Genomic DNA, 12,730 nt, shown 5'->3' on the forward strand with positions numbered 1-12,730 from the left:
CTCTGTCGAAGGCTTTCTCCGCGTCAATAGATACTACCAACGTCGGGGCAGCTGCAGTAGCTTGTTTCCATATTAAGTCGATGTTCCTTCTGGTGTTTTCAAACAGCTGCCTGCCCCGTATGAAGCCTACCTGGTCCGCATGTATAAGTGAGGTTAGGAGTGGGTGTAACCTGTCAGCTTGTACCCTAGCCAAGATTTTCAGGTCATGGTTGATCAGTGATATGGGTCTAAAATTTTTAGGACAGAGGGGGTCTTTGTTCGGTTTGGGCAATAGAATTATCGTGGCCAGGGTCATGTCAGAGGTCAAGTGTCCTCCGCCCCGCAAATCTGCGAATAGGCGAACCAGATATGGGGTCAATTCCTCCCGAAAGGCTTTGTAGTAGGTCCCATCAAAGCCATCGGGTCCAGGTGCCTTATTGCTTTTCAGGCTGGAAATGGCCCTGTTCACCTCTTCCTCCGTAATCTCTGCGGCCAGGCCAGACGCCGCTTCCCTGCTCAGCTTGGTCATCCCTAAGCCGTTGAGGTAAGCAAGGATGTTCCGTTCCTCTTCAAGCTCTGACGAGTCATTCTCAGGTGTGTGGTTGTAAAGTTGTTTGTAGAAGTCCTTGAAGACTCCGGCTATTTCGCTGGGTTTGGACGTCGTCTTACCGTCCGAGCATCTAATAGACGCTATATGTGGCCTGTGGGTCCTAGGTCGTAGCGTTCTGGCCAGGAAAGTGTCCATCTTGTTCGCGCTTTCAAAATATGTGCGTCTGGTCCAGGTCATGGATTTAGCCGTGTCGTCTAGCAATAACGTTCGGATAGACCTTCGTACCGAGGTGAGCCGTGCGAGCGAGTCTCCGTCAGGCGCGGACTGGTGTTTCTGTTCTAATGCGCGTAATCGGTTCAACAGAGTTTCCAACTGTTGGTGTTTCAGCCGTTTCTTCCTTGTGGCCAGTTTAATTAGGATACCTCGTATTACCGCTTTATGTGCAGCCCATACCGTGCTGGGGCTTACTTCAGGGGTGTCATTCGTGTCAAAATATGTCGTGAGCTCCGTCCTTATCTGTTCCGCGATTAAGGGGTCCCTCAGGAGGGATGCGTTCAGTTTCCACGTCCACGGCGAGGCTATACACAGGTTCCCCAGACTTATAGATACGTTGGCGTGGTCAGACCACGAAATATCCCCCACTGTTGACTCAACAACGCGTGCCATTCCGCTTCCATTAGTCAGAAAGAGATCTATCCGAGAATAAGTACCGTGAGGAGCGGAGTAGAACGAGTAGCCCTTAGTATCTGGGTGGTGGGCTCGCCACACATCTATTAGGCTGGTATCATCCATGAATTGCTTAAGAAGGCGGTCCTGACCGCCGCGTCCTTGTGAACGTGGTCCTCCTTCTCTCGAGCTCCTGTCAGCAGCTGGGCAAGGAGTAGCGTTAAAGTCTCCCCCTACGTAAATCATGCCATGCGGCAAACCCAGTATCTTATCTCGTAGTTCTGTCCAGTAGTCGACATCCGGCGTATTTGGAGCATAAATATTCAGAAGATGCACAGTGTGGGAGTGTAAAGTGCCGGAGACCGCAACATAGCGGCCTTCTGGGTCTACTTCGTGGGCTGTAACGTGAAAGGGGCAGCTGCGTCTGATCAGAATAGCTACACCATTACGTTTTCGTAGTGTTCGAGCTTCATATGTGCCAAAGTACGTTTGGTCCCGCAGTTGAAACCGCGCCTGCTTGGGAAGATGGGTCTCTTGTATGAAAGCTATGTCCGCGTTCATTCTTTTCAATTCCTTAAAGAGGAGGCGGCGTTTCTTAGGGGCGTTTAGGCCTTTAGCGTTTAGAGAAATTATCTTAATCCCCATCGCGAAAGGTAATATCTATGCGTGTTACGAAAGTGGAGACAGAGATGGCATTTGGGGTATGCGTCCGGTACCCCTTCTTCCGCACTCCCAATGTCTCAGTGGGGCCCCCATTCCATCCCCCCCATCCCCTCAGAGTGAGGTATAGAAGGAGAAAAGTAAAAGGAAAGAAAAGTAGAAGAAAAAGAGTGGGAATGAGAATAAGTAAGAGGTGGCATCTGGACCGAGTCCATTGCCATAGGATTCTGGACTTACCGCCTGCCAGAACAGGGTGGGGGCTACGAGCCCACTTCCCAGCCACGGTCAACGTCGGAAGGAACAGTGGAACCCAGGCTCCTACACCCTTATGCCCAGTTAACTACCTATTGGACCATAGATCTTCGGGTTAAATCATAGTGTTACGTCGGTAACACCGGGGGCCATCTGGCCTCTCAGAAAAAGCGAGAACTAAGAAGTGGAACTCAAATAGCAGAACTTAAACAACGGAATGTAAATAATGGAAATAATGGAAACCCCCACACTTGGGTAGGGACATAACAGGAGATCTCTCACTCCGTTGCGCATCCTTAATATTAAATTGCACTGTTTGGCAGGAGAGATTGGTTATAGTATGTTGGTTCTTTTTTTTTTTTTTTTATTTATTTATTTTTTTTTTTGTATTTTTTGTATTTTTCGTTTACATATTTTACTCTCCCTCTCTCCTTTCTTTTTTTTTTTTCCCCACTTTGTGGTGGGGGGTTGTGGGGAAGCTTCTAAGGGTCAACCCCGGCACTGAGTACAGGCCTCTGCAAGCCGATGACCCCTCCCTGGACCCCCTGTAGCCCGGATCTCCCCTCCCACCACCCCCCATGCGTGTACGGAACCAAGATATAAACATACAAAATATAGCAGGTGAAGATATCCTACCTAATGTATTAATACCCTGTGTTACAAATAACTACGTTTGTGCCATGTCAGTGCTGCTGAGTCATTAATCAACATGTCCCATATCTGGTCGCGTACGGTAGGTTCTATGGTCGTGAGTGTCGAGTGTGGGGAGGAGGAGTGGGCAACCTCTAAAATCAGGCAGAGCCCTCATAGATCTATAAGACTGGAAGGCCGCAGTGTCCGGGTATATGGGTAGGGATGTGTCAACCCCCCCCCCCCCTCTCAGGAAAGTCTAGTGGGGCGGTGAGGGCCTCTAACAGTGTGGATAACACCTGAAGTTCACGCTTAATGACATCTACCCTCCCCATATGCATCCCCATAACCCAGGTTTCAGTCTGGCGGGGGGAGATCCGTGGGACATGAGGCCCCCCTTCCCTGGAGGTCAGAATGGTGGTGCCCAGGTGTGAATGGCTTCAAGGGAAAAGAGGGTGGTACAGTGGCTTCAGTACCGTAATGTCCGGTCATTCCAAACTTTATACTAAGCTCCTCCCCTACATTTGAAATTAGCCTGTCCCACTCCGAGGGTGGTATTAGCATATCATAAGTGCACGTATATACAGCCAAACCCCAACCTAAATACAAGCGTCATCTACATGCCTATCCCCATTAGTTACTCGAACAATCATGGACATGTCCCATGAGTTTATACCTTTGCATATATCCCCCAGTTCACCGGGTGAGATGGGCAGTCCGTTGACCAAGTTGCTTATCCATACAGTGCCCCAAATCAAGAGGGTCCGCCAAGGGTATCCCACACAACACCCCCGCCCTCCAGAAAAAAAAAACCCTCCCAAATGCCGAGGGAGTGGGGGGATCCCCCCGATGGCACAGGGGAGTTGTAGCTCAACAATGCGGGGGGGGGGGGGCATGGGGAAACAATAGAAGGAAGGGGTGACTCCTGTCCTGCGACAAAAAAAGAGAAAAACAAGAAAACGGGAGAAAAAAACTCCCTGGAAGTGGCCGTATCAGTCCAAAGGGGTCAAAATATCGTCCTGCACTAAACGCGTACCCTCTCCCCTCCCCCCCCACCCAAAAAACAACTAGGACAGGGATTTCACCCCTCCAACCCGGAGGCCCTTCCGTTGTAGCGGGTACATCAACTTACGGCTCCAGAGGACGTCACCGGCGGGCAGCGGCGCCTGCTACCTGCCAGTCGAGACTCAGCTGGGATATATCATCCGGATAAGGGGATACCGTTGGAACATCCGAAGGAGGTTGCACGTCCAGGCCCTGGAGGAAACGAAGAGGATCACCGCCAGGTAGTAGGGAATGTAGCCGGTCGCCTCGAAAGACATTTAACTTAAAAGGGTATCCCCAGGAGTATCTGAGGCCAGCATCCCGCAGGGCCCCCGTGATAGGCTTCCAGTCCCGTCTTCTCTGTAGGGTAGAGGGCGCCAAGTCTTGGTAAAGTGACAAGACAGAGCCCCTATATTTAAGTGGGCAATCTCGGCTCCTCTTCATGACCGCTTCTTTGGTTGTGAAATAATGAAAGCGGACTATGACATCCCTCGGAGTATTAGCGTCGGGCCTCCGTCTTCTCAACGCTCTGTGTGCCCGTTCTAGGGCCCAGTGTTCCGCCGGAATCCCCGGTATAAGTGGCTTGAAAAGGCCTACAAGGAGCTCCTGCAGGTCTTCGCCCTTCTCCTCCGGCATGCCCCGAATCCGGAGGTTGTTCCTCCTTGAGCGGTTCTCCATATCCTCCATCGCCAATTCAGAGTCCACCATATGTCTGGTGACATGGTTCACCCTGTCGGCTAGGTCGTTATAGGCCTGGGACGAGGCATCCATGCGCTCTTCTAAGCGTGCCGTGCGCTCGCCCAGAGCCCCGATGTCGGTCTGGAGGACAGTAACCGCCCGTGCGATCTCCCCTGCCAGGTATGACTTGACCTCCGCGAGTTTCGCTAGCACAAGGTCCTGGTCTGCAGGGGGTGTCCCCGGGGCTGCACGAGGCGAGCCCTGTGGAGAAGTTCCGCCGCCATCTTGGGTCCCGGCCCTGGGTGGCCTGTTGGTCGTTAAGAGGTCGAGGACGGTGCTCCCGGACTCGGTAGCCCGCCTCGGTTGCTTCTTTAGGGCTTTCCTGTCCATCCTTAGCACCTCGGGGGGAAAAAAATCGAAGAAATAGGTCGCTTTTTTTAGCTTTTGGGCTATAGGGCTGCGGAGCTCTAGCAAGGCACGTCTATTCCCATCGACGGTCAAGCCACGCCTCTCTACTTGCATTTTAAAAGGGGATATGTGTTTAAAAATGATAACATCTGTTTTACGCCTTTACAAATATACAACTGTATAATAGGTAAGTCATCATTAGTGATGTAGAATTTAAGGAACATTCCAGTATTAGAAGTAGGTACATTTAATTCTCATGTTGGAGTGTTTCTCTTCTATCTTAGATTAATGGTCTGCCTCTCCCCATTACTCTGTCCTAAACAAACAAACAAAAAAAAGTTACTTACCTCTAATCCAGTGCCGACACCAATTTTTCGCCACGGCTTTGCCCCACCCCTGGGAAAAATATCACTAGTGAAGATCTCCAATCCAATCCAATGCTTCTCATTGAAGCATTAGGACACAGAGCGCATGTGCGGTATTCACCTCAATCAGGCTATAGAGAAGCGTTGAAACCAATGTTTGTCTGTGAGAAGCCCCCACTTCTGCTTTGAGCTCTTTCAAGTTAGGAAGAAAACCCTGCGGGATGTCATTTTGTTCTCCAGGGGTTTATAAAGGTGTTGATTTCTCTTGAAAAAGAACATACAATGACAAAGTGGACCTGCTGTGAACCCATAGAGGACTTCAGAAATCTGAGTTTCTTGCTTTAGGGGGTTTGGCGTGTTCCTTTAAGTTGTCATCAGTAAAGAAATCCCTCCACCTTATATCAGAGGAGAACAAGCCTGGTTGCATGAATGCTCTTCTTAGTGTTGATCGCCACTGGGCCTGCTTCTTGTTCCTAGCACGTGTAATATACTCTAAAGCACAGTGCTGCGTGTCAGGCTTAGATTCATGCACTTGTATAAACACAGATTACACAGAGTGAATTTGCTCCTTAATTAAGTCTGGAAATCGTCCACATATGCTTTGAGACTGAGGACGGATCAAGACTGTTTCTCTAGACACACAAGCACTCCACTCTCTCTTAAACCTTGTCAAAACATCATGGTGCAGTTTTGCCCCCACATTAAATTTGGTTATTATCACAGGGCTTTATCTAGGGATGCTTACATTATTTTATCGAGAATATGGAATTGATATTAGCTTTTCTTGCACTCCATTTGCTATATAGATCTCAACCTGACTGGCAGAGCAGCAATGGAAATAATATTAAATAACATACACTGTGACAAGGTTTTCCATTACCTTGTTATGTGATATCCACAGCTTTTAAAGGGACACTATAGGCACCCATCTTATTGAAGTGGTCTGGGTGTAGTGTCCCTCTTCCCTTAACCCTGCAATCTAACTACAATCACTGTGCTGTGAGGATATCCAGCGGCTTCAAATCACCCATATTAAAGCATTGATTCAATGCTTACCTAAGGGGAAGGCCTAATGTGCATGGTGCTCAACACACATGCGCAGTAGGTTAGCCCTCTGCACTGACTTTGCAGGACGTGGAGACAGAGCCAGCGTTGTGTGGTTTTAACCTATTAATTGTCATGGCGGAGGGGGGGCAAGGGACACTGTAGTGTTCGGAATACAGCTTTGCTCCTTTAACACAAGAAAACTGAGAAAGTAGACAAAGGTAAGAGAACATACATGTTCATACATTACCATTCAATAAACACGCCCATCCAACCTTATCCCTGCTTTCTATTCGCTATTGAGTCAGGTGTCTACGTAGCATTGTTAACCTGGCCAGTGCTATTCATATTAAAGTTACGATGTATAAAGTATAATAACAAAAGTGTCCAAGACATCACTCATACATGTACACTGTATCTAAGAGTTAACAAGCTCTTTACAAATTCCATCACAGTAGAGGCAGAGGTACGAAATCTTTCTTTGTCATTGTGTCCTGCTCAATAGGACAGCCCCTCATTGTCCACTAATAAGAGCTATGTAACACCCTCCTTTTTGCCAGCAGTTCACATATCGCAAGCTATCCACATCTCCAGCCTACATCACTGCACCGATAATTAGGCTCTGAGCTTGTATGTTTGCCAGGTCTTCTATTACGTATCAGCCAACGATAATTTATTCATGTTGACAGATTGTATGAAAAAAAAGTGTTGCCCAACAGTAATATAATAATTCATTTTCATCTGCTCCCAGAAAGATATATAATACATAATAAAAACAGTTCTTATAGGATCTGCATTTTGATTAATCGATTCCATGATTAATTAACAGATTTCCTTACAAAAGAAGATGGATGTCCACATACTGCCCGGCATCGCTTTTCATCTGTTGTCAAACAGACTGCTGAAATCATAGCTGTCCAACAAAAAAGGATGGATCTGGTAAACTTACGTTAGTTACCAGCCTTGAATGGAAGTATATTCACAATCTATTGTTTGGTTTTAAAGTGGCACTATAGGTAGGGTTACCATGTCCACCATGTTTTCTGGGACACATATCACGCATACATATTGATGGGCAACACATGAAAAGGGTTGCCCTGTATTATGTAGAATTCAGAAGGTGTATAAGATTAAGTAATTAGGCAGTGAAGAATCCTGCAGAATATGCATTATACATACTGCAGGGCAATCCTTTTCATGCGTTTTAATAAATATAACAAAATTACATGTGTCCCTAAAAACATCGTAACCCTAACTATATGCATCAAAAGAACCTTTACTTAATGATGCAGTTTTGGTGTATCTCACTAGTGAATTCTCTGCCATTTAGGAGTTAAATCACTTTTGTTTCTCTTTATGCAGCCATAGCCACACCTCCCCTGGCTGTGACTGACACCGCCTGCACGAAAAAATGATTTCATTTTCAGTCCGATGTTAATTTGCTTTAGAAGTTGTTATCCCCTGTTCTGTAAATTGAACTTAAGTTAAGTTAACATCTGATTGAAAATTAAATGTTTTTTTTTTTCCCTGCAGGCGGTGTCAGTCACAGCCAGGGGAGGTGTGGCTAGGGCTATATGAACAGAAACAAAAGTGATTTAACTCCTAAATGGAAGAGAATTGAGCAGTGAGACTTCAGAGGCATGATCTGTACACAAAAAAAATGCTTTATTGAGCTAAAGTTGTTTTGGTGACTATAAATATATATGGTTCCTTTAAATTTAAAATTCACTTTGAATTCGCGTTGAATTTCCACTTCAATGTATAACCCTGATAGAGTTTAGGGACAGGGTTATGGACTCAGGTGGCTTAATTGGTGAAAGAACAGGCTACTATTAACAAATCGCTAGGGAGACATTTAAAACCACAACATTTTGAAATCGTTATTTGAGAAAGTACACGTTATAAGTCCATAAATTTCATATGCAAAATGGTTTTCTTTTTGTAACTTTTGTTCTCAGTAATGCACCTGAGATATCACTAATTTTCCTATTTACTTCTTTCAAAGCTGCAGAAATAAATGAAGGAATTCTGCAAGAATGCAGCAATTATGAATTTAGCATTGATTTCTTTTTCCTTTGCTGGTCCTCTCGAGCTCGCGATGTTCGGGAGTATTAATATAACAATCCATCTTGTCCTCACCTATAATTGAAACAAAGCCCCTCCTCTGTATTCCCTACACAATTTATTTTACTCAGATTGCTAATTTCTGCAAGAACCTTACAAAACAACAAAGAACAGAGCAGAAAAAAAGAACCCAGTGTAGAGCTATATCTCTCCCTATCTACCAATACTAGACAAGTAGTAAAACACTTGTTTTTCAGTAAACAGGTCTTTGTTGCAGTGAGTGACTTGTTATAAACTTCTTATTCCAGTCTACGAGAGAAAGATAAATATAGTTTTAAGATATGGACTATACTGTTTTTTTTTTGTTTTTGTTTTTTAAATACTGCAGTAGCTATGGATATATTAACAATTATTTTTTAGGGTAACAGGCTATTGGGACAAACACCACAATGGGATAATTCAACCCTGTGGGTGTTCATACTGGAATTAACCAGATATGAATTCATTTCTGGTTTTATTTCTTCTTCCGTGAGATCTTACTGAAGTACTGCAATTCAGCAATACATGTTTCGGATTTTGCTACTCAAATTCCTTTTCCACTTTGGGTTGAGCTTCGAAACCCTCCACATGCACCCGTATCCAGTCAGAAGTTGTCTGAATAGTGTACCATTTGAGGCATATCTTCTTGAAGCAAGTTTAAGCAGAATGCAATGCTGCTTGTGACGTTTTTCTCCCAAATTAAAATTTGTTTAGCCATCAATATTGTGGAACCTTGTGGTGGGATTCATACAATATGGCACCTTTTAACTGTAGTTAACCCGACAGTATAATATTTATCTCCATGTGTACTTACTGAAGCCAGTAATCTCTAGTCAATTTCCTTCCAACCATCTGGTTCTACCACCTTGAGTCATAATCATTCATGAAGCTCCTGGCTGATGAGCTCTTATACAACACAATTAAAACTGTTAATGACGCTCACTTATCTTCATGGACTGTGAGAAGAAGATTGACACCTTTAGGTTTATTAATAATTTAATAAATTCTCAGGCCAATTAATTTAGAAATCACTCTTGTCTCCACTATTAGGGTTAAAGATATTCATTTCGACAGCTCCAGAAAGGAACTAGCTGCTCCTGTGACAGTGGGTCGGAGCTCTGTGATATTCTTGGTCCCAACACTGTAAATTGTAAGGGTCATGCTAAGAACCTGCATTCTTGTTGGTGTGAGACAAATTAGCACTAAAGAAGGTACAACAAGGTTATATCCCCGGGGGGCCAGATTATGTGACCCATGTAGGAGTGACTTTGCTGCACCTCAGGATATAAGCAGTGAAAGCATTGCAAAATAAACTGCAGATAACAGTTAAATATGCTCGTAAAGGAGGCATCAAACAATAAAACAGAGTCTCGCCAAATCAGATATTTAGGGAGAGTAAAGTGGATAGCTTCACCTCACAGTCCCAGAGTCTCGTTCAACCGATGTCCTCTAAGGGCCGAGCACAGCCTTGTAAGGAGGATGCATGCCGCATGCCACGTAGCCAGGATAGATACTGACGGACTAACTCTCCGGCCCAGGTTGGGGATCCCTGCAAGATCTCCTTGTGAAGTCTCCTTGGGTGTGTACGTCTGCTCTGCTTGGGTGTCTGCTTCTGCGCTGTCCTGTGCTTGTGGGAGGCATGGTCGATGTTTTGTCGCGAGGTTGGAGCTTGTGCCTCCGGTACAGCCGAGGTAAGCATGTACCCTTTTTGCGAAAGTTCTGTCCAGCCTGAACAAGATGTCAGATTTGTCCTCAATGTGTCCACCATTTTAGCTTTGTCATCGTTTGTGGCAATTGATATGGTGTTGCTTCCAACTCCCACTAAGTAGGGGCAGCCTCCCAAATGGTTCTTATCTGCCGTCACATTCTATGTTTCTATGAGTGTACATGTTGTACAGGTATCTTCTACTTTAACTATTGTGTTTGTGTGAGTAATGGATTATGCTCAGCCAGTGCATTCACAGTGTTTCTTACCTAGCATTGGATATGATGAATGCCACAATGTCAGTTCACTAATGTTCACGTTTTCTTGTGATCCTGAAATGACTGTCAGGGGTATTTATTAAAGGGAGAATTCAAAGTGAATTCAAAATTAATTTCAAATTTAAGGTCAGAGTAGCCTACCTGCCAGCAGAGCTGAGTCAGAGAATAATTCCAGTTTGACTATTTTGACCTTACATTTTAAATTCACTTTGAATTCTTACTTAAGTGAATAACCCAGTAAGTTTTAGACTCAAAGCTAAGTATTCAGAAATTATATAATACAATCTTTAAAACTGTGCAAGATTGTGTTCAGTATGATCTCCTATAGCAGGGAAAGGAAACCTTCGGCACTCCAGATGTTGTGGACTACATCCCCCATAATGCTCTTACACCCGTAATGCTGGCAAAGCATCATGGGAGGTGCAGTCCAAAACATCTGGGGTGCCGAAGGTTGCCTATGCCTGTCCTAAAGTATCAGTCCACTGAAACAGCTTTGTGGAAGTTAACCCTTTCAGTTTATTTGGAGCAAAGCAGGACTGTGACGAAGGATAATTTCAGAAATTCTGACAAATATTTTTTTTCTTGTTATTGTTGCCCTAAAGCTTTGTGAAAGGACTCAGTATATTTGTATTATCTATACTGTCTCTTTCATAAATAATCAGTATAGTACAATGTCTTTTCCACTTTTATTATGACATTAATTTAGAAAAGACAGCTTATCTGTCAAATAAATCTATGAATATAATCTTCATGCGATATGTTGAAATTTAAAATGTATTATTACATTAGAGCTGAAGCTCTAAAATAAAAAAAAATATATATATATTTAACTGTGGACAGTGGATGAACGTAAAACTATTATTATACTAAATATAAAAACTGTATTTTTCTACTTCTATTAATACGCGTCATATTTTCAACTTCAAGTGACAGACTGCCTTACTCCGTACATTGAAGATGCCGATATTCTTAACAAGACATACAAGACTGGAGACAAGTTAATAATGAGTTGCCGAGAAGGATTTCAGACTCGTTACCCTGATTTAGACAACATGGCTTCAGTATGTCAAGATGATGGAACATGGGATAATCTGCCTATGTGTCAAGGTCAGTACAATGTCACAACATATTGTATTAGTATCTGTCGTTAAATGAATTAGTGGAAAAGTACAGAACCTTGCAATGAACCATTTATTCATGCATTGCCGAAAGCTTTCACAGAATCTCCATTCGAATGTCATAATCAAAAGCGAATACATTTTCTCTTGCTGGGTAACTGGGTTTAAATTAAAAAACACTAGATGCAACATAACCATTATAGCGTATTGTAGTGGTTATGGTATACATATGCTATAGGTACAGAGTATCTTGTCTATATCAAATTATATTAAAGTGGTGTGACAAATAACAGGGAACCCACATGACATGATGAGTTTTATGTGCCCATTAAAGTGACATGCTTTACAATAATAATCACTTTACAATAGAGAAGTGCAATTTGTTTCGTTCCGAATGTAAATTCGGACGAATTTCGGCAATTTGGACACTCCCGAATGTCCGAATTTCGGAAGTGCCGAACTAAACCAAATTGCCGAATTTCAGATGTGCCAAAGTGCTTTGGATTTCTGAAAAGTGGCAAAACAAGAGAGGGAGGGACAATTACGTGAATGATGACAGGAATCTAACCCTACTCCTAGATGTGTAAGTGGTTGTGGTGGTTAAGGTTAGAGGTAAGGGAATTGCTGAAATCCCGAATTGCCAGGTTGTGGTGGTTAAGGTTAGAGGTAAGGGAATTGCCGAAATCCTGAATTGCCAAAGTCCCAAATTGGCGATGTACCGAATTGCTGAAGTCCTGAATTTCAGAAGTGCCAAACCGAATTGCCAAAGTGCCGAATTGCTGAAGTCCCACATTTCGGAAGTGCCGAACCGCACCAAATTTTTTGCCCATGCATATATATCACTACTTTATAATCATTTTTTAAACCGGCAAGCAAACACTTTTAAACAAATGTACACATAAAGCAAGACATACATAAAAAAGTATGTAATAAATGTTTTTGAGCTTACTATAAACTTGGTAAGATTGCATTGTTGGGCACAACTTTCAGCTGGGGGAGTTTCTTCAGCTTCCCCACCCTCTCAACCAGTTTGATTTCAGACTAGCCTGCTAATGACAGAAACAGGGCATTATTGTGCAGCAGAAGGAGAGAGAAACCCAACACCAGAGCCTGCTCTACATGATCACACTGATCAGACTCCCTCTCTTCTCCCCATGTCAGGTTGTTGCAAGGTGAAGAGTTATTCCAATTACACGTGTGTACATCTGTCAGACATTATGTCCTTACAAGTGTCCTTGGATGTTGAGGTC

The 12,730-nt window shown here is 43.9% G+C and overlaps 1 protein-coding gene across 2 annotated transcripts in view; it reads left to right on the forward strand.

The window, feature by feature from the left end:
- The window catches only part of SUSD4 (sushi domain containing 4), a 239,144-nt gene that overhangs the window by 128,281 nt on the left and 98,133 nt on the right, over nucleotides 1-12,730 (forward strand). For both annotated transcript variants that reach the window (XM_063441423.1, XM_063441422.1), the window contains exon 4: nucleotides 11,290-11,469. In XM_063441423.1, coding sequence (XP_063297493.1) covers nucleotides 11,290-11,469 — 180 coding nt within the window. The remainder of the gene's footprint in view (nucleotides 1-11,289; nucleotides 11,470-12,730) is intronic.

This window comes from Pelobates fuscus, chromosome 2 (genome assembly GCF_036172605.1).
Source record: "Pelobates fuscus isolate aPelFus1 chromosome 2, aPelFus1.pri, whole genome shotgun sequence".
NCBI lineage: Eukaryota > Metazoa > Chordata > Amphibia > Anura > Pelobatidae > Pelobates > Pelobates fuscus.